The 21248-nt window shown below is 40.9% G+C and overlaps 1 protein-coding gene across 1 annotated transcript; it reads right to left on the bottom strand.

The window, feature by feature from the left end:
* Positions 1-8895: 8895 nt before the first annotated feature.
* On the bottom strand, positions 8896-19847 carry LOC102682860 (tripartite motif-containing protein 16-like). The gene is made up of 6 exons (XM_006637992.3): positions 19183-19847; positions 16498-16593; positions 16009-16242; positions 15698-15857; positions 12408-12467; positions 8896-10498 (listed from the first exon to the last, which is right to left on the bottom strand). Exons 1-6 carry the CDS (start codon positions 19771-19773, stop codon positions 9948-9950), a joined length of 1692 nt encoding a protein of 563 aa, XP_006638055.2. The 5' UTR covers positions 19774-19847; the 3' UTR covers positions 8896-9947.
* Between the last annotated feature and the right edge of the window lie 1401 nt (positions 19848-21248).

Below are 21248 nucleotides of genomic sequence, written 5' to 3'. Positions count from 1 at the left end.
CAACCTTTTTTGTACGTGTGTTAAGTACAAACAACACATACGTTACATAGCATGCAATACTTACAATACATACCGTGTTAAGCTGCTGTTGCACTGCAATTTCCCTCACGGGATCAATAAAGTATCTATCTATCTATACTGTACAAACTCCATGAAGACTGCACACCAGGAATTGGGCTCAGCACACCAGCACTGAAAGGCAGCAGTCCTAACCACTGCGCCACCCTGCCATTCAATTCCTGCGCTCCTACCTGGTGTGGAGTTTGTACATTCTCCCTGTGTTCCTCAGGGCACTATGGTACCCACTATCCAAAGTGTTAGGTTATTTGACTTCTGGGAGGTGGCCCTAGTGTGAGTTTGTATGTGCGTCTGTTTGTGTCTGTGTGTCCCCTGGAATGGACAGCCAAAGTGTATTCTGCCTTTGGCCCGTTGTTTGCTGGCACAGGCTTCAGCTCCTCCATGATCCTGTACTGGATAAAGGGATTAGAAGACGGATGGATTATTATTGTTGTTATTATTTGCATTTATACAGCAGTTTTCACCAAGATAGATCATAGGCAGCCACTGTTAAAGTGCCAGTAGCGCACCAAACGGCGCAAAGGATGAGGTGGAGATGTGACAAAATCATCAAACTGAGATTGAAATTCGGGTAGAATTTGACCGGGACAATTCAGGATCTTAAATGACCACAGTTAAGCCAAGCCCTTGGTTTAATGCTGTACTGAGTGAGGCTAAAATTATTTTAAAGAGATATTAGAGTATAGGTTCTTTATCTAGGAAATCTTAAGCAAACATGAAGGAGGCTTAATTTAATTGTGGGTAGTAGTGGAAAACCCAATCAACGGGAATTTTGCTGTTAGCTTTGTGAAAGATTGCAATTATTTCTATGGAAGGCTTCACTCTGTTAATTTGAGAGATACATGTAATGGGATAATTGAGGAGATCATCTATACCACTGACCAAGACAGAGGTTGTTAAATGTCTCTTCCAGATCAAGCCAAGGGACCTGACCCAGGTGGTTTGTGGGAAAAGTTGCTAAACGTGTGTGGTAATCAATTTAGAGGAGTTCGCTCAGTTATTTCTCGCACTAATTTATTCTTATGTGGAAATATGTGGAATATGTGGGAAGTTTCAACTATTATACATGTACCTAAAATTATTAAGGTCAAAGCACTCATCCCAAATGCCACTCATTGAGGGGGTTATTTATGAACATGAAGATGTTATGAATATACCATTTCCCAGGGCTGTGTTTTCTTACCTTTACTATTTACTACCTTTACTGGTTTATGAACTAAATGGAAATGGAGGTGGTCGTCTGTCATTCTGTTAAAGTAAGCAGATGATATGGCCCATGTAGGATTGTTTACTGGGGGTGATAGAGAAGGGGGGGGGGAGAGACAAAAGATAAAGATATCTCTGAAAAAATAAAAAAACTGGAAAGGTGGTATCAATCAAGCATGCTTCATATTAATATTGATCAAACTAAAGAACTGGCTACTTGTGACATAATTACTTTTGATTTTCATCCTCTCTCTTATATTAATTGCAGTAGCTGGTGCAAGTTGCTCAGTGTTTTAAATACTTGTGAACATTAAGAGATGAACATCTAAACTTTACAGAAAATTCCAATTGCATTTTGAAGAAGGCTAGTCGGCATATATTTTTGATCAGGAAGCTGAAAGGGTTTGGAGTGAGTCAGATGTTTTAAAGAGGGTTTATAGAATGTTAGTAGAGAGCATCCTTACTTTTGCCATTAAGGTATGGTGTGATAGCCTGAGTATTACGGGAATTACGGGGAGTATAAGGGAAATTGGCCAAAAATGTTAATACTGCTAGTAAAATAATTGGCAGACCACAGAAACAGCTTAAAGAGCTGTATTATACCACAGTTCCAAAGAAAGCTGAGATTATTATTGGTGACTCCCCCTTCATTCCCATTTCCATCTGCTTCCTTCAGTGAGGTGATTTAGAATGTCTGTGGCCAAAAAATATACAGGGTCAGTCAAAATGTTGTCGACAAGTATAAACGTCAATTATCTTACTTAATGTTTGTTTTCTCTTCCACAGATGGTGCCACAGTCGCACAGCATCCACAATGGCGTCGCCTGTGGAGAAATCATTTTGCGTTCTCTGTTATCATGCAACCCATGTAATTAATTTGTAATGAACTGTCAAAGATGTCGACAGCATTTTTGACTAACCTGTCAATCAATATATTAATTAGTAATGCTAATGGAATATGTCCAAAGAGACACATTTGTATATTTCCTGTTGTATATCTATGAGTATTGTTTGTTTTTAATGTGAATTTATTTTATGCTGAGTTTATGCTGAGTTTTTTTGTCATTTTTTATGGCAAAGAGAAATTTCCACCCTTTTGGATGGACATCCAAAAACAATAAAGTTATATCTTATGGACTACATGCCTCCTGCACTCTGGCATCCTCTGTCTACACACTGATACACAGTGCCATCTGCTGGTCAATCAACACTTCTCATCTCTATCCTCAGGTTTCTTACCGTGTCAGGTTTCTTTTAGATCATACAGTGCCTTTGATTTGCTAAACTCAAATTTTGAAATGGATTGCAACACATTTTGCTTCCGATATTAGTGATTGAATGAAATTAGAATTTACAGATTAAATTATTTTTCTTTTCTTATTATCTTATATATTGTGCTTACTAGAAGGGAGAAGAGTGATTATGATCTCTTTTTTTATAGAAGACAGCTCTCTAAGAAAGAAAATAATAATAAGAGTTAAAAGGAAAGAAAAAGAAGAAAGTAAATAACTCACAATTGGGTCTTCTGGGGGGTTAAGTATTTGCCCTCCAGTTCAGGGAAAGAGGGGGAACTGACGTCTTGTCCTCACAGAAGTGTGAAACACACAGCGGACTGCACTACAGAGGTGCAGAGGTATGGAGAGTCACTTCAGACGAAACAAGGAAGAGATTTCTCTCTGGGAGAGAGGGATCCAGACCAAGTACAAGAATTTTTATTTATAGTGTAGGACAAAATAACCAAAACCTTCAAAAAACCTGTCAAAACTCGAACAAAAGTCAAGATTCGTTCTCTCTTGGTCTGTGATTGTTTTTTGCACATCATCTGTTGTTGTTTTTTGCACACTGCCTGTTGTCTCTGTCTTTCTTTTGCTACACAATTGTATTGTTATTGTTGTTGTTGTTTTTCTCTTTGTACTACTTTTGTCCGAGAGCTAGCTAAATAGCATTTCGTTAATCCATATGAGTGTAATGACAATAAACTTGAAACTTGAATAAGTTTTTTAAATGTTTCAAAAAGTATTATTTCACCTTTCACCTCAATGATTTGAGAGCTGGCTGTCAGTCACTTATTCCAGGAAAATCACTGCAAATATCAACTTGCATGGGTGCAAAATATTTTTTTTTAAATCCAAGTCAACAAGTCAGGTGGAATATGTGTCAGAACATTAAAGCATTGTGCTGAAGAACTGAGTGGAGTGTTTAAACACATATTACAGCTTTCTTTAGACACTGGCATTGTTCCAGATGCTTGGAAGAACTCTACAGTTCCTAATAATAATTGCTTACACTTATATAGCGCTTTTCTGGACACTCCACTCAAAGCACTTTTCAGGTAATGGACATCCACCTGGATGATGCGACAGCAACCATAGTGCGCCAGAACGCTCAGCACACACCGGCTATCAGTGGGGAGGAGAGCAGAGTAATGAAGCCAATTCATAAATGGGGATTATTAGGAGGCAATGATTGGTAAGGGCCAATGGCAAATTTGGCCAGGATGCCAGGGTTACACCCCTACTCTTTTAAACAGAGACCCTGGGATTTCTAATGACCACAGAGAGTCAGGACCTCAGTTTTTACATCTCATCCAAAGGACGGTGCCTGTTTACAGTATAGTGTTCCCGTCACTTTGCTGGGGCATTAGGACCCACATGGACCACAGGATGAGCACCCCCTGCTGGCCCCACTAACACCTCTTCCAGCAGGAACCTTAGTTTTTCCTGGGAGGTCTCCCATCCAGGTACTGACCAGGCTCACACCTGCTTAGCTTCAGTGGGTTGCCAGTTGTGAGTTGCAGGGTGATATGGCTGCTGGCTAAAGGTAACATCTCTATTACCAGATATAAGGAAATGTCCTACATATTGCTACATTGACTGCTAGCCATATCTAAGGAGAACATACCTAAAATGTTCATCTTATCTTACACTTCAAAGTCTTCAGTTTGAGGATTCAGGTTTTTCAATAAAATGTCAATTTAAGAGAATGTGTTTCCATCATTTTTGATTTTCACAAAATAAAATAAGATGGCAGGTGCTCTAAGTGATCTTTGATTATTTTGGGTTGTCTGTATGGGATAGTGTGAATTTTGTGAAGTTTCTAAGGGGGTCTCTGTGATATGGATTCTGTTACTACAGCTGCAGCCATCTAATCTAATAGTTTTGCCACCATAGACACCAAGGTGTACAGTGGTGACTTGCAACACTTCATTCTTATTTTTCCCTATTTGTCAAATGCAGGACTGCACTTCTCTGCCAGGTGGAACAGTAAAGACTTAATTTTCTCAATTCATGAATATACAGCACTTCATATTTTTATTTTAAGTTTGTTTTTATCTGAAGAGAAACATAATTAACATCAATCAGAGCTTCCCACAAAATTTAAAACTTCACCCCTTTGAAAACATCCCCCCTCTGAAACCACACCTCCTGCAAAACCCCACCCCCTGCAGCTCTGGGCTGCTTGAGGAGATACAGAGATTAGTTTCATTTCTGCTGAAACAGCTCTTCTTCCTGTTTGTCATGTATTTAAGACCAGTTCATCTGCTTTCATTGACAGGGCCATGGATATTCAATATAAGTTTTTTTTTCTGTTACCATTAACGTGCTTAAGACATGAACTGGTCTTTAAGGCCATGTTGTCATTGAGTAAATATCTTACAAACAGGAAGAAGAGCTGTTTCAGCAGAAATGAAACTTATCTCTCTTTGTAGCCTCCTGGAGCAGCCCAGAGCTGCAGGGGGTGGGGTTTTGCAGGAGGTGTGGTTTTGGAGGGGGGGGGGTGTTTTTAAAGGGGTGTACTACAAACAAACTGATCTTACTCTGTTAGTATCCCTACACATAACAAAGGACACCCCCTAGATTTAATCACTGCAAATGACTCCCACTGTTCTTCCCTTGATCTAGGCCTCTCTGACCACTTAGCTATTCTATTCAATCTATACTTACCTGTTTCATTTCCTACCTCCTCCCTCCTTATCCAACTTTTCTGGTTCCCTTCTGTCCAGCTTCTCTCTTCTTGACTCAGCATCCTTCAATAAACTAGTTACACACACAAAACCCACCACATCTATTTTAGATCCCATTCCCACCGCTTTATTTCAGTCCTGTTTCTCTTCTCTCTGTCCCATTGTCCTCAATATTATACATGAATCCACGAGCACTGGCATTGTACCAACGGTCCTCAAAACTGCTGCCATTACCCCCGTGCCAAAAAAGCCTAACATGGCTCTCGACAATCTTAATAATTTTCGCCCCATCTCCAACTTACCCTTTCTTGCTAAAATTCTAGAACGTGCTGTCACATTTCAGTTACATAACCACCTCATGACAAACAACCTTTTTGAACCCCTCCAATCTGGCGTCCGTCAACTTCACAGCACAGAAACTGCCCTGGTCAAAGTCACTAACGATCTTCTAATAGCTTCTGATTCTGGTTCTATTTCTATACTCATCCTTCTTGATCTTAGTGCTGCTTTTGACACTGTTAACCATGACATCTTACTTTCTCGTCTTGAGACTGTGTTTGGAGTTTCTGACACTGCTCTCAAATGGTTCAAGCCTTACCGCATTGATCACTGTCATTTTGTCTCTCTTAATGGGTATAGGTTTGAAATTGGTCTTGTTAAGTCTGGTGTTCCTCCGGGCTCAATACTGGGCCCGTTGCTCTTCAGCATTTACATGTTTCATCACATGGGCTCAGCTGTCATTTCTATGCTGATGGTACTCAAATAAACATCCATACCAAACCTGACACTGATGTGGCTGTCTCTATTCTATCTAATTGCATTTCTGACATAAAAACTTGGATGACTCAAAATTTTCTTCATCTTAACTGTGACAAGACTGAAGTCATGCTTATTGGCACCCCCATATTAAGTGGATTTAAAGAAGTAGGCTTCCAGTACATTAATGTTAAGTACTGTACTTTGAAGTACCATGCATAGTGGTCTAATGCAAAAGCTTTCAATCCGATGGATCCAGGCTCCATTAATTACATTAATTATTTTTAATTATTAATTAACAACAGAATTATTATACCAAGAAAAAAAAAGATTAAATGAAGCTACCATTTCATTTGTAGTCTCATGCAACACAAGTGCCACCTATCCATCTGTTTTGTGCAGTAAAGGGCTGAAAGTTGCACATGTTTTGATGGACGCGTCTGTTGGTTTCACATTCATATAGAATTCATATGGAATAACCAGTAGGTCAGAATAGAACTTTCTGTCTATAAAAATGTTCTAAAGAATTTCCAATTGATTTAGGAACAGACAGTGGGCAGAGGATAAAATAAAAAATAATACCTCAAAGAGATTTTTGCAGCCCAATTGTAGCAGTTACCTTTTGTTGAAATTACATGGACATTTAAAAATATTCTGAATATTAAAATTATAAACAGAATGCATGTTACAGTCGATCTAAAATGTAAGGAAATAAATTAGTTCAGGCCCATCCTACTAAATTAATTTAATCATTATTACTTTATTCATTAAATGTTTTCTCAATAGAATTAATTAGAGCTCAGATTTTTCCTCAAATATGAGTTGAGCAGCTTTTCTGTCTCCTGCAGCCCCTTTTTGCCAAAAGTGGGAAGAGACCACAGTAGAAATGTCCTGAGTGTCTGTATTTCTCAGCAGAATCAGCTGGAGGTCATACAGTCACACACTCAGACGAGACTCCAGGAGAGAGAGTTTATGGAGTCACTCAGAGTGGGTTTTGAGCAGAGGAGTGGGTAACACTTAGACCCATATGAACAGCTGGGCACTGGACAGGCCAATACACCTAGGAAATACAAAACATAGCACAATAGTATTAGAAACTATCAGTGTCAGGGTAATACCTAGGTAAAATCTGAAGCACGAGAAATGACAAGAGAGTTCTTTATGTTGTTACATGTGTCATTTGCTGGTCACATTTTGAAAGTTCACATCTCAGAAAACCGAAATCCTTTTGTTTTAATCAGAGTAAATCATTTGAAACCATTGTTTCAATCAATCATCAGGAACCCATTTGCGCATCTGTGTTTATTTGCCTCTCAGTTGTTCTGCAGCTTGACAAAATACACCAAATGTTTTAAGTTTTCTGAGTTAAAATAACAGTGCAAACAAGATGTGTACTGCAAACAACACACCCCTGGCTCATATCAATTTATTCTTATCTGTGATGCATTATACCAAGATACCAAGTTTTTTCTGGTATTAAAGTGACCAATAGACCAGTAAGAAAGCCCATCAGTTTCAATCTCTGCGATAATTCACTGTATGTCTCCTCACTCAGAGCTCTGCAAAGTCAGCAGTACAGGACACTGGCAGTATCTTTACTGAGCTGATCCACTCCTTTGTGCCAAGTCACTGCTGAACTCTTTATATTTTATCTCTAAGAAATCACTGCATTGGGGTTCACGGTTTCAGATGTCACTGTCTTCACTCACAGATTTGTACCTCAGAAAAAGACATAATGGGTGTGTTGAGCCTTCTGAAGATGCTCCCAAGCCATGGCTGAGTACTGCTCCTGGCACATGCTCAGCTACAGTCAATGACTGAAAGATTTACAGACTTATTTGGTTCTTCCCAGGTCTCCTGAAGCACATCTGCCTGTCCTGTCAGAGTCCTCCCATACAACAGCTTTAAGGGTCGAAGTCCTTTTATGAGGGCGTTTATTGAGATGCGTTCTGGGATCACACTGCAGCCAGCTGTCCCATTCATTGCCAGTATCCAACAGTATCCAACTTACTAAGCATCATCTTGAGGGCCTGATTGAGCTGCTCAACCAAGCTGTCTCTTTGAGGGTGGTAGGAGCTATACCACAGAGCCTTTACTTTCAATAACCAAAGAGGTAATTTATCTGAACACTTGAAGGGAAAGTGTCTTGACGGGTGATACATGAACTAAACTTTTTTGCCATGTCTCTGTAAATTCCTGACCAAGACACCTAGCAGCTATACATCACTTTTTCACTTGACCTACTGTATATGCTCTGGTAAAGGTATAGACTAATATAAAGTGTTTGTCTTGTCCCAGGAGTAACACATTCCTTCTTTCAGCTTGGTACTGGAGGATGCTTACAATACTCTCTAATTCTAAACAATAAATCCTCATCTATAATGAATTTGCATCCATTTATTTATGCTTTTCCTTTCTGTCTTATAAAATGGGAAATAAGCATATTGTATATCTAAACCAAAATGTAGGACTCTTTGAGCAACCTTCTCTATGTGGCCTAGATTGACGTGACTTAATGTTTAGTTTCTGTTCTTCTAGAGCAGTTTCATTTGCATGGATAGGTTGCCATTCTTCTAGTTGATTTGTGCACACACAAATCAGTTAGATTGACAAGAGTAGTTCAAGTAGGGAGCTGTGTCAGCATGTGTAGGCTGCAAAGGAGCAAGTAAAAGTTTATTCCATGCTGAAAAGAGAAGAAAAACACAATTTCTCAGCTGTAAAGCCTTCAGAGCTCCACACCCGAAGAAGGCCCCACAGCCGAAACGTGTTTCTTTTCTTCTCTTTTCAGCACGGAATAAGCCTTTACTTTTTAGATTGACAAGATGCAAATATTATACAGATGTAAACACATGTTTTGTAATCAAATTAGTCCCAAGAACTACATCATAGGGTTGATTCTGCACTGCTGCTATCTTTATTGAACACTGCTGGTTTAATACAGGTAAAATAACATCAACACAGAAATATTTACTTCTGTCACCAAGGATAGAGCAAATACTAGGATTTCCAAGTTTCAAATAGGCTCACTGTTATTTTCCAGGCAGTAGACATGGCAAAAAGTAGATTTGCTTTTGTCATAAGAAAACAAAAGCACCCCTGGAATTCTTCTTAGAATTCTCTTTAGAATAGTCTCTCCCCTACTCCAGGCTCTCTGTTGCCTGTTTTTACCTGGAGGAACTTCAGCTCGTTCATTGGCTGAAAGTTCCATGGGCATCAGAGACCCACATGGGTTACTCGGCCCTACCAGTCCCTGATTGGTTGATCAAGGTGAGATATGAGTCACTTACTCCTGACACTTAGGAATGCAGTTCAGATGTCCATCTGGCACTCCCTAGACAGATAGGCGCCAATGGATGACCATTGATCATGATAGCCAGGCTTAGCTTAGTGCCATTTGGGAGCTGTCCCTTATCTAAAGAAAACATCTTTAAATCAGCCTGCGTGAATAGCTTCTCTGTGGCTGCACCACAGAGATGAAAAGGGAGATGGGGCCTCATTTGGGAAAGAACAGTAACACTTAATTCTGTCTTATTAACAAGCATTGCCACTATAAGAGTATAGTACATGATACAGTAAAGTAATACAGATATAAATTAAACACTATCTCCTGTGTAATCAGAGTTCTAGAGTGTCCAATAGAGTAGAGGAATACAGATGTGATCAGAGCTACAGAGTATCCAGTACAGAAGAGGAGTACAACTGTAAATTATAAACTCTCTCCTATGTGATCAGAGTACCAGAGTGCCCAGTACAGTAGTGGAATACAGGTATAAATTAACCACTGTTGTACAGTATCTTTCTTCAATGATCCTCCAAATAGAAAGACCCTGTTCAACTACTGGTGTACATGAGTATGGTTTAAAGACATCCAATTTAATCTTTATTTGTATTTTCTTTCTATGTTTATATTTTATTTTGCTTCTTTTCCTCTCACTCTGGCTTTCTACTCCAACTGGCACAGAGCCACACTGGAGCTAATAAAGATAAGCCCATACCCAACCCCAAATCCAGGATACAGGGGCTCGCTGAATGAGGTCTGGACTCTATGCAGGAGGGCTACCGTGTCTCCAGAGACATTATAAAATGACAGAGTCCCAGCCACATGATCCACATACACTCCTATTCTGGAAGATGGAGGGACAGTAACTGCAGTGTTTTCTTTACTATGAAGAAAACAGCAACTGGAACCAGAGCAGAACAAACTCCAGGACTTGTCATTGTGTCCAAGTCGACAGTCGTCATCACCGTCTCCTTTCCTGCTGATTCCTTTATATGTGACACTTATATAAACCCCTATTCCACTCCACTGCACCTCCCAGTAAAAGCACATCCCAGACAGCCCCTCTCTGCAGAGCAATTGTCTCCAGCTGTCAAATCTCTCAGGGGAATCAGGATAATTCTGTTCCTCTTCACTCCAGCACACCTTCCTGTTCCCCTCAGATAGGCAGAGGTCTCTATGGGCTGTGTTGAGTTCCAGTGTGAGATGACAGAAATCTGAATGGAGAGAAGAGGGCAGTTAGAACACAGACAGGCGGAACAGACTTAGTGGTCCCAAAGCCCATTTGAAAATGTCGATTCCTCCTGTCAGTACCAAGGCTGATTATGGATCGTATTTCAGAATTTTTCCCACAGACCAACAGGAACATCTCTGGCTCACATGTCAGCTAGCCTGTTTCAGAGGTTCCTTTTGCACCCCGGTTCTCTCCCAATGACACATCCTGGTCTTTCTGTCTGTGGATCCATCAGTCTGTTTCTCATACATTGTATGTCATTGTACCGCACTGAGTGTCTGATGGCAGAATAGATCTGCAAGGCCTGATTCTCATGTGAAAATGCAGATTCTCTGAATGCTGACCGTTAGGGGTCTGTCGCCTCTCATTACCAGTGTGAGCACTCTGATAATCTTTACACTGCTCCCTTACACTACTCATGACTCATGGTTTCCCAAGTAATTGTGAAATTTTTGCTGAACCGGGTCTCGGGTTCATCCTCTGGTCCTGTTGTTTCACTGATGTGGAGATTCTACCCTGAAGTGTGCAAACTACAACCCAGAACGTGCTTACTCCGGGTCCCGAAACCCCACCTTTGGTGACACCCTGAGCTTCTCAGGATCCTAAAAGAAGTTGCCGTAACCATACTTATAACCCTATCCTGTAACATTATAATAATTACCCAACAACCAGATGTTAATCATACCATAATCCTTGCTGTGACCATGTGGTGTGAGCCATACAGATATATCTACATCAGAGCATGTTCTGTAAACCACCAGGGATTTCTCTATTTATTGAGCAGGGGCTTATGTTTAAAAAATAACCCACTCCAGGATTTTTGAGAAGTTCCTGTTGACAATGTTGTCACTAGGGATGTGTGAGAATAACTGGTTGGACCTTATGCGGTGCTGAGAGAGTAGTTTGAATGAGTTTGGCGTCCAAATCCCAGGAGCGAAAGGCAGAATATGAGGTCGAGGTAGGAAGGCTTGGTCTGGTTTCCGGAGTGTTAGGTAGAGAGTATCAAAATCGAAAAGACGCTAGACAGAGACAAAGTCGAGGCCAGAGACAGGACAGGGTCAGGTACCCAGAAGTCAGGTCAGAAAGGTACGCGCACTAGAGAAAGTCAAAAGTTGATCTCAACAGTGAGAGGAGTGAGAGGGTATACATAGGAAAAAGGTGTGAGAAGTGCTAATAGCTTAACTAGTGCGCAGGTGTTGACGGAGAGTGGTGCATGCGGGAATATGGTTCATGACACCTGTCCCCCCCATGTGTCCGGGATTATTAAGAACTACAGTATGTGAGAGTCACTCTCAGCAACCGGCCGAGGCCTGCACTCTTTTCTACATGTGACTGAGATCTCATCGCGGCCCCCTCAATGCATCCCAAGAGAACTAACCTCCTGCAGGATTCCCCTACACCCAAACCCCATGTGCAGACTCACGGAAAACCCTCGCAGCAGCCTCTTCACAAACAGTGGAATTAACGGTCTACCTTCCACAGACACCTCAGGGTCTGGATACCCCAAAAACTCGAATCCCTGCTAGGAATTTAAACCACAGCCTTTTAACCCTTTCACGGAACTGAAACAACAAACCCCCATGTCAGCTTGACCAATTTTATTCCTTCCTTCCTTCACCCCCTAGTTCTCCCCCTATGTCAAATCCTAGAATTTCTGTCTCTGTGTCGTCAAGGTGTGTTAATGTGTGTTGCATCCTTCTAGGGTGTTTGTATGTTATTGTACTGCTCTCTGTTGATTTTCAGAATTAAACTGTATCTCATCCTGTTGAATTTGTGTGTGTGTCAGTGTGTGAGTTTCAGGGTGTGTATCAGAATGTTTATTAGCGTGTCTCTGTTATGGGGTTGAGCTCCAGGTATCTTTCAGTGGAGAGTTTGGGTGGAAACAGACTCACAGTTTAAAAGCTCTGCTCTGGTCCTGGGCTCTGGGGCCTGCAAACTGTAAACATGACTCACTGGGAAAACACAGAAAGAAATGTCTGATTATTTATTTATTGTAGTGTTGATTCGATATTTATCAGCAAGAAATATAATAAATATTGTTACAAACAGGGGGTTACAAAATTGTGGATATCAGGAAATGACCAAGCATATTCATCAATAAGTCAATTAAATAATCATAAAATAACCCCCAGACTATAAAGAGTAATTTGCCAGAAATATACCAGAGCGGTTGGTATAATTAGAGGCACCTGAGTTCTTTGTTCTTTGATTCTTTGGTGAATTCAGTCACACTGGGTAAACAAACATTTATTAATAATGTTTCTATTTAGAACCTTACAAACAAGACATTCCTGAGGCCTACACCATAACCACTCAGAAAAACCCCAGACTGTTCTTATATAATGCCTATGAAGACCAAAATAAGAAAATGCTGTCTTCTAAACTAAGCAGAATACAACCTAAAGTTAAATCTGTCTCTTTTAAACAAAATGCACTCACTAACCAGGAGAGACTGTTTTTAACTGAAGGATTCCTTCTACAGGAAATCTGTTTCCTAAAACAACTGAATGGCAAGCTCTCTTAATTGGGTTTAAATACTAAACTCAAATCTGGTCTTTATGGATGATCTTAACCAGGCACACACTTTATTTTCTCCTGTCTCCTACTGCATGTGTGTTTCTGTCTTTCTGACTCTTACGTGCTTGTTTTTATGCCGAGTTCCTAGACTGTTGATGACACTCTTAATGATTTAAAAATAATTTAATTAACTAAGGTAAACCAAAGTAAATGTTAAGATTGCCTTGATCACTGAATCTTGTACTCCTACATCTTGGCGAACATGCCCTTGCTTTGTCCCTTATATCTGGACACTTCAATAGTCACAATAGCTGTAACAATATGTCTTTACTATATACTCTAATATGATGTGTATATACAGTGCCTTGCGAAAGTATTCGGCCCCCTTGAACTTTTCAACCTTTTGCCACATTTCAGGCTTCAAACATAAAGATATAAATTTTTTATTTTATGTGAAGAATCACCAACAAGTGGGACACAATTGTGAAGTGGAACGAAATCTATTGGATTTTTGAAACTTTTTTAACTAATAAAAAATGAAAAGTGGGGCGTGCAAAATTATTCGGCCCCTTTACTTTCAGTGCAGCAAACTCACTCCAGAAGTTCAGCGAGGATCTCTGAATGATCCAATGTTGTCCTAAATGACTGATGGTGATAAATAGAATCCACCTGTGTGTAATCAAGTCTCTGTATAAATGCACCTGCTCTGTGATAGTCTCAAGGTTCTGTTGAAAGCGCAGAGAGCATCATGAAGACCAAGGAACACACCAGGCAGGTCCGTAATACTGTTGTGGAGAAGTTTAAAGCCGGATTTGGATACAAAAAGATTTCCCAAGCTTCAAACATCCCAAGGAGCACTGTGCAAGCGATCATCTTGAAATGGAAGGAGTATCAGACCACTGCAAATCTACCAAGACCTGGCCGTCCCTCTAAACTTTCAGCTCAGACAAGGAGAAGACTGATCAGAGATGCAGCCAAGAGGCCCATGATCACTCTGGATGAACTACAGCTGAGGTGGGAGAGTCTGTCCATAGGACAACAATCAGTCTTACACTGCACAAATCTGGCCTTTATGGAAGAGTGGCAAGAAGAAAGCCATTTCTCAAAGATATCCATAAAAAGTCTCGTCTAAAGTTTGCCACAAGCCACCTGGGAGACACCCCAAACATGTGGAAGAAGGTGCTCTGGTCAGATGAAACCAAAATCGAACTTTTTGGCCACAATGCAAAACGATATGTTTGGCGTAAAAGCAACACAGCTCATCACCCTCAACACACCATCCCCACTGTCAAACATGGTGGTGGCAGCATCATGGTTTGGGCCTGCTTTTCTTCAGCAGGGACAGGGAAGATGGTTAAAATTGAGGGGAAGATGGATGCAGCCAAATACAGGACCATTCTTGATGAAAACCTGTTGGAGTCTGCAAAAGACCTGAAACTGGGACGGAGATTTATCTTCCAACAAGACAATGATCCCAAACATACAGCAAAATCTACAAAGGAATGGTTCACAAATAAACGTATCCAGGTGTTTGAATGGCCAAGTCAAAGTCCAGACCTGAATCCAATCGAGAATCTGTGGAAAGAGCTGAAAACTGCTGTTCACAAACGCTCTCCATCCAACCTCACTGAGCTCGAGCTGTTTTGCAAGGAAGAATGGGCAAGAATTTCAGTCTCTCGATGTGCAAAACTGATAGAGACATACCCCAAGCGACTTGCAGCTGTAATCGCAGCAAAAGGTGGCTCTACAAAGTATTAACGCAAGGGGGCCGAATAATTTTGCACGCCCCACTTTTCATTTTTTTATTAGTTAAAGTTTCAAAAATCCAATAGATTTCGTTCCACTTCACAATTGTGTCCCACTTGTTGGTGATTCTTCACATAAAATAAAAAAATTATATTTTTATGTTTGAAGCCTGAAATGTGGCAAAAGGTTGAAAAGTTCAAGGGGGCCGAATACTTTTGCAAGGCACTGTATATTACTCTAAGTTAATTGTACTGCACATACTGTAACAGGACTGTGGTTAGCATGGCTGCCTTGCAAATCTAGGGCCCCAGGTTCAAGTCCGGAGCTGCGTGTTTGTATATTCTCCCTGTGTTCACCTGGCTTCCCTCCAGTTCTCTGGTTAATTCACATAGTCCAAAAACATACTGGTAGGTTAATTGGGTTCTGGGACTTTGTCCCTGGTGTGAGTGTGTGCATGTCTGTGCCTGTGTGACTGGTGTGCTGTCCTCGGTGTGCCTTGTGCCTGTTGCTTGGGTAGGCTCTAGCTCCCCTATGACCCTGAATGGATGAAGCGGTTAGAAAATAGATGGATGTTGTACTGTACTTTGACTGTAGCTGTAGGGCTGTTATACTGTAGTGGTATACATTATCCTCCATTGTAACAAGACTGTTTTCATGCACTGGGACTGTGGCACCTATTTTAGCAGGACAACTCTACTGTACTGTGACTTAATTCTTATTTTAACAGAACTATAAAACCTTACTGTGACTGTAGCCCCTATTATAGCAGGACGGACTGTAGCCTCTGTTGTAATGAGATGACATGTATACTATTCTCCTGTTACTTTAGCTCCTGTTTTGTACAGAAAATCTAGTTACAAGGAAAACAGAAAATTCATTAGCATTTTAGAATGACTTCAGATTACGTTTCTCCACTAACCTGTCCTGGAGATCTTGTCAAATCCCCCTTTGCAGATGTCCTCCAGTTGCTCTTTCAGTCCTGACAAAGCTTCCTTCACAATCTCAGGAGAGAAGTATGGATTGACAGTTATGTGTGGTGAGTCTTCAGCTCCAGGAAAGACACAGAGAGACTGGACATTCTACAGCAAGGACGAGAGAGAGAGGTTTTCAGTCAAACACAATGGGCTCCAAAACACATTGCTGCATGGAGGCCAGGAACAGCTCCATTGGAGAGCTCTGTGTTGGAGACACCCTTCAGTACTGCAGATTGTCTTGGAGCAGTGATGTTACCTGGAGGAAATGGATGTGATCTTCTGTGTGTGAAAGCTGGTTCAGTTCATCATTTCTCCTCTTCAACTCAGTGATCTCCTGCTCCAGTTGCACTAAGAGTCCTTCAGCCTGATTCACTGCTTCCCTCTCTTGAGCTCTGATCAGGTGTCGAATGTCAGAACATTTTCCATCAATGAAGCGGATCAGAGCATGAAGGATCCTGACAGGGTCCTTTATGTTTGCCTGTGCAGAGCTCTGATTGAGGAGACACACAGCAGATTATTACAGAGGAAAACACTCACATTTAAACTGATGGGCTTTTCTTGGGCAAACTAGTGGTGAAGGCCTGCTCTTAAAACTAGAGAAAAAAGTCAGAGTTATTGTTAAACTATTCTTGGTATAATGTACTAAAAATATATTGCACATATTGTGTTTTCTAAGGATAGTAGTCTGTCCAGTGTCCAGGTATTAGAAATGTCAGTGTTATCCACTCCTTGGTGCTATACCCACACTGAGCGAATTCACAGCCTGTCTCAGCTCCTTCTTCTTCTTCATTTTATTCTGGAGTCTCTGCTGAGTTTGTGTCTGTGTCACCCCCAGCTGCTTCTGTGAAGAAATACAGACACTCAGGTTTCTCCCCACACTCCTGGAGTTTCTGCGTTTTAGAGTATCTGAAGGGAAGAATTTTTTTTTTTCATTGCTGAGGCAAGCTGGCCCAAGGAAGACCTGTAATAGTGACACTTAGAGGCCGCTGAAATTACCATTTCAAAGACTTACAGGATATTTTAGTCAGTTGCACACTCTTCACAGATTATTCATAAAAGGTAATGACTTTTATTCATGTAAATTCTCACATAAATTTTAGCAGTGGCTTGTCTCACGGTGATAGTGGTGGTAGGAGTCAGGGTATGAGTAGCCTGGTGCAGAGATAGTGATCCTTGAAATTGTTTTGTACTACTATTAGTTATTAAATTCTGGTTGTAGCCCATATGGAAAACAGTACAAAAGGCAAACAGAAAATGAGGATATATACTTAAAGTGTAGAATTTAAATTGAGAGATGTTCTTTTAAACTGAATGACCTAGGTTTAGAATACTGTATACTATTTTGGTCACCACATTATTGAAAAGATGTTGTTGCTCTGGACTGACAACAGATGTATTCCCAGGCTAAAAGTAGTGTCCTACACTCACAGGCTAAAAGAACCGCTTCTTTACCCTAGGTCATTTCGCTAACCATTTGCACTCAGAATTCCTCAAAGGGCTGGATGATTCAGCCAGGGCTCTCAGCAACACAGGGACCTTGCAACGTGCTGAACTTGAAGGTATGCACTGCATTTCTGAAGGGATTTGATGTCTTCAAAGACTGAGATTTCAGAGGTAGGCATTCCAGAGGAGGCTGTCTGGCCTAGATTTTCTCATACTCCTCTGTGTGTAGGAATCTCAGTTGCAAGCCCAGATTTGAAAAACACAGATCTGGTGATTCTATATTAGATGAGAATAATGTTTGCTGATTGAATAACTAATAATAGCTGATGATTCTAACATTGAGACGAAATAAATTAAAGGACTGAATTTGTCAGCCTTAAAAAGCAAAGATGACAAGATTATCCAATATAAAAATGCATATCTCTCAAAGGGAATTTTAATGTCAACTTATTGTATTTCTTCAGGACAAACAATGAAAGCATGAACTGGAGGACAGAATGAGAACCACATGACAGTCCATTTAACATCATTTCATGCAGAAGTTTTTGAATGCTGGAAGAGACTACCCATAATTGATTATGACTGGGATATTTAAATAGCCTCCATCCAGTTACAGTCCGATTGTTCTTGTTATATTCACTGTGGTAACATGTTAGTTTAGAAGAACCCACAATCTTTTCCCTTTGAACACATACTAGTTCCTCATGTTGGATTCCCAAGTGTCTGCTCTGAGCTAGTCAGCAGGGTCAGTCTGCAGATCTCAGCCCAGTGAGATACTAGCTGCCTGTGCTTCCAATGGTCCTTCTCAGTCTGGAAGAGTTATGACTAAAAGAGGCTCTGCCACTGGGTCAATAAAACCCATTTCCACCCATTTCCACCTCTTCTCATCCATCTCCTGAGAAGGAGAGGATGGGGACTTGGATTAACCTGGAAACTGGGAGCAGAAACTTGGCTCCCTCTTCAACAGCACTGACTGGCTTGCAACATCTGCAAAGCTGCTGCAGCCTCACTGATCCACAGGCTATCAAGACACAAAAGTGATCAAACTGCTCAATTTCACATATATGCACTTTAGAAATACAACTTGCTTTGAGCTGAAATATATTCCTCAAGAAAACAACTGTGTAGGAGGCATCTGCATTTGGAGCTGAGGGAATTAGAAGATCTGCAAATGTCGTGACAAAGACAAACAGCTGCAGTGGCACAGGGTTCAAGGCAGGACTGTGAGCTCACACGTCCCAGACAGGGATAAAAAGGAAAATTTAGAAAAGGCACTCAAGCCTTTCAGAGAAGGGAGGAAATATAGGTAGCCAGAAAACCTAATCAATTAAACACTTTCCCCAAAGCCTGCGGCCTGGAGCCAGGTTACAACCAAGGACTCTGCACTCCGCCACCATTCTTGAAATGTATTATTCTTGATCACTCTGTTGGTGAAGTGTACAGACATGTCAGTGTGTGATGAAATGAGTCCATGAATCAGTTGACTCAGCTCAGAGTTGGATTTTCATCATTACTAATGAATTAACATGAGTGAGGGGTGAGGACAAACCTTTCAATCCGGTCATGACAATGGCTATGAAAGGAGTTTTCTTTTAAGATATAATCATCCATTTCACTGCTCAAACTATACCTGTACTACGCTATTGAGCCCAGATAAGGATGTATGAACTGTCTGTAGCTATATGAATACATAGAGACAAAAAACTGAGTTATAAGCCTGTTTTGAAAGTTCTCCTTCCAGCCCAGTAGGAATTATTTTGATAATAGACAAATTCAACATTAAATATTCAGATATTCAGCCTTTTGGAAGCTTGAGAAAATCAGTCTCACTTCCGGCTGATGCTAATGTATACATTTTCAAAGGAAATAAAATATAAATGTGTAAGACAAAACCATCAATAAATTCACAGAACCTTGCGTACACTCTAACTAGCCCCTGTATCAGACAGATTAGATGTCACCTGATTTACAAACTCAAAGTCCTCACCTGTTTCTCAGTCCTCTCTTCTGCAGCTGAGACTGTATCATGGCCTCTGTGTTCATACATTTTGCACAAATAACAAATACATTTCTGATCAGTACGGCAATAAATCTCCAAGGGTTTCTCATGACTGGAACAGATCCTCTCCTGCAAAGGTCCTATAGTATCGACCAGCTTGTGTCTGTTTCCTGGGTTGAGCTCATAGTGAAGATCGAGGTGAGTGTGACAGTAAGAGGCCAGACACACCAGACAGGATTTCACAGCTCTCATCTGTCTCTCATTGCAGACATCACACGGCACATCTCCAGGACCAGCAGGGTTATCAGCTGGATAAGGACGCTTATCCCCCCTCCTCTTCAGTTTCTCCACCACTGCAGCCAGAGTGGTGTTTCTTCTTAGATCAGGTCTTGGGGTGAAGGTCTGTCTGCACTGGGGGCACTTGTAGACACGAGTATCTTCATTCCTATCCCAGTAGGTCTTAATACACTCCATACAGTAATTGTGTCCACAATGAAGCGTCACTGGACCCTTTAGCAAATCCAGACACACTGAACAGATGAACTCATCCTGTGAAACTGGAATCTTGCCTTCTGCCATTTTTCCTGGTTAGTAAAAACTGCAGAATGAGGAGTCGTAGAGACAGTGGTACTGTGAGGCTATTTCTAGTAAAATGAAACTAACTTTCTGAGTGAGACTTCCTGGTTCTCCACAGAGCTATACAGAGGTGCAGGGGGTGTGGTTTTCGGAAAAATGGGTGTGGTTTTCGATACTGACAGAGAGCAGAGAGAAGTTTTAATTCATGAAGTGTGTTTGATATCAGTGGTGACTCCTGTACAGGGATCATTTGACCCCAATGGGGGTAGGCCAGCAGTAATGATATTAGTTTTACTCATTTAAACTAGTTTTGCTGCCACAAGAGTCACACTCTCACTTGGGTTTCATTTAGCCTAGGTTTGGTTTTAAACCCTGGGAGGAGCCTGCTCCAGTCAAACTGTCGTGTGGGGCCACTTTTAACTGGGCCACTTATAACAGGGATTATAACCCATAATCGAACACCTGCAAAGCATAGGCCAAACGCCAGAGAACCAATAAACCATTAATGGTCATTTTAACTATAAACCATACATCTTTTAATTGTCATCTGTACTCATGATATAGTCATTAGCCCAAACTGTATAACCCAACATACATAACAACAACACCAGTCTCTGAAGCCCACTGGCACCAACCAACTTCAGGGCACAGGACACAACTAAAAAAAATTAATGAAAGTCAAACACAGAACAAGACAAATAACACTACCCTACCCACTGGGACACACACAAACACAACACATACTGGAATGCTGCACTACCCTAAACAGACAAGACACACTAGCTGAGTACATGACTACAGTAAGTAAATTAAATGCAGGTAATAACACTGTGGGATATTAACTCTTTTCTCGAGAACTAACTCACACCGGTTTGTGCACTCCTTACTCTGCACAACCTCCTCGCTTCTCTAGACCCAGCTATTAACCGTACTCTACTGCCCTCTAGTGGCACCAACAGTAAATCCAATCTTCTTCTTACCTTCCCCTTTAAGTCTGTTTTTTTTTTAAGTTGGCAAACATTTGGTTAGTTCAGGTGGGTAGCTGCGTCAGCATGCGTAGGCTGCAAAGGAACAAGTAATAGGTTTATTCCATGCTGAAAAAAAGAAGAAAGAGAACACAACGTTTCGGCCGTGGAGCCTTCTTCAGGTGTGAGCCTTCTTCACACCTGAAGAAGGCTCCACGGCCGAAACGTTGTGTTCTCTTTCTTCTTTTTTTCAGCATGGAATAAACCTATTACTTGTAAACATTTGGTTATACTCCTTTACACAACTACAGCTCAACTGAACTTTTAAACTTCCCAGAAAACAATGATTATATGTTTTTACAGTTCACAATCTTCAAAACTAACTTTGAAGTTTGTTAATTCTCCATGAGCGATGCAGCTTGTTGTCCACTCCTGAATTGTGGGGTTTCTCTGGGCAGGTTTTCTCCACTTGCTGTCCAGCTTCTATCACCTCCCTGTTTTCTTCCAGTGTTG

Source organism: Lepisosteus oculatus, chromosome 13 (assembly GCF_040954835.1).
Source record: "Lepisosteus oculatus isolate fLepOcu1 chromosome 13, fLepOcu1.hap2, whole genome shotgun sequence".
Lineage (NCBI taxonomy): Eukaryota > Metazoa > Chordata > Actinopteri > Semionotiformes > Lepisosteidae > Lepisosteus > Lepisosteus oculatus.
Note: the sequence above shows the minus strand (reverse complement) of the source record. Positions and strands in the feature narration are given on the sequence as shown.

Bases quoted from the DNA above. Each gene is read 5' to 3' on its own strand.
- LOC102682860 (XM_006637992.3), bottom strand. From the start codon at position 19,773: ATGGCAGAAGGCAAGATTCCAGTTTCACAGGATGAGTTCATCTGTTCA. The intron at 12,468-15,697 runs GTTAGTGGAGAA...GTGTTTTCCCAG, and splicing joins TGACAAGATCTCCAGGACAG to TGAGTCATGTTTACAGTTTG. The intron at 10,499-12,407 runs GTGAGTCTGTTT...CTCTCCATTCAG, and splicing joins CAGAGCAGAGCTTTTAAACT to ATTTCTGTCATCTCACACTG.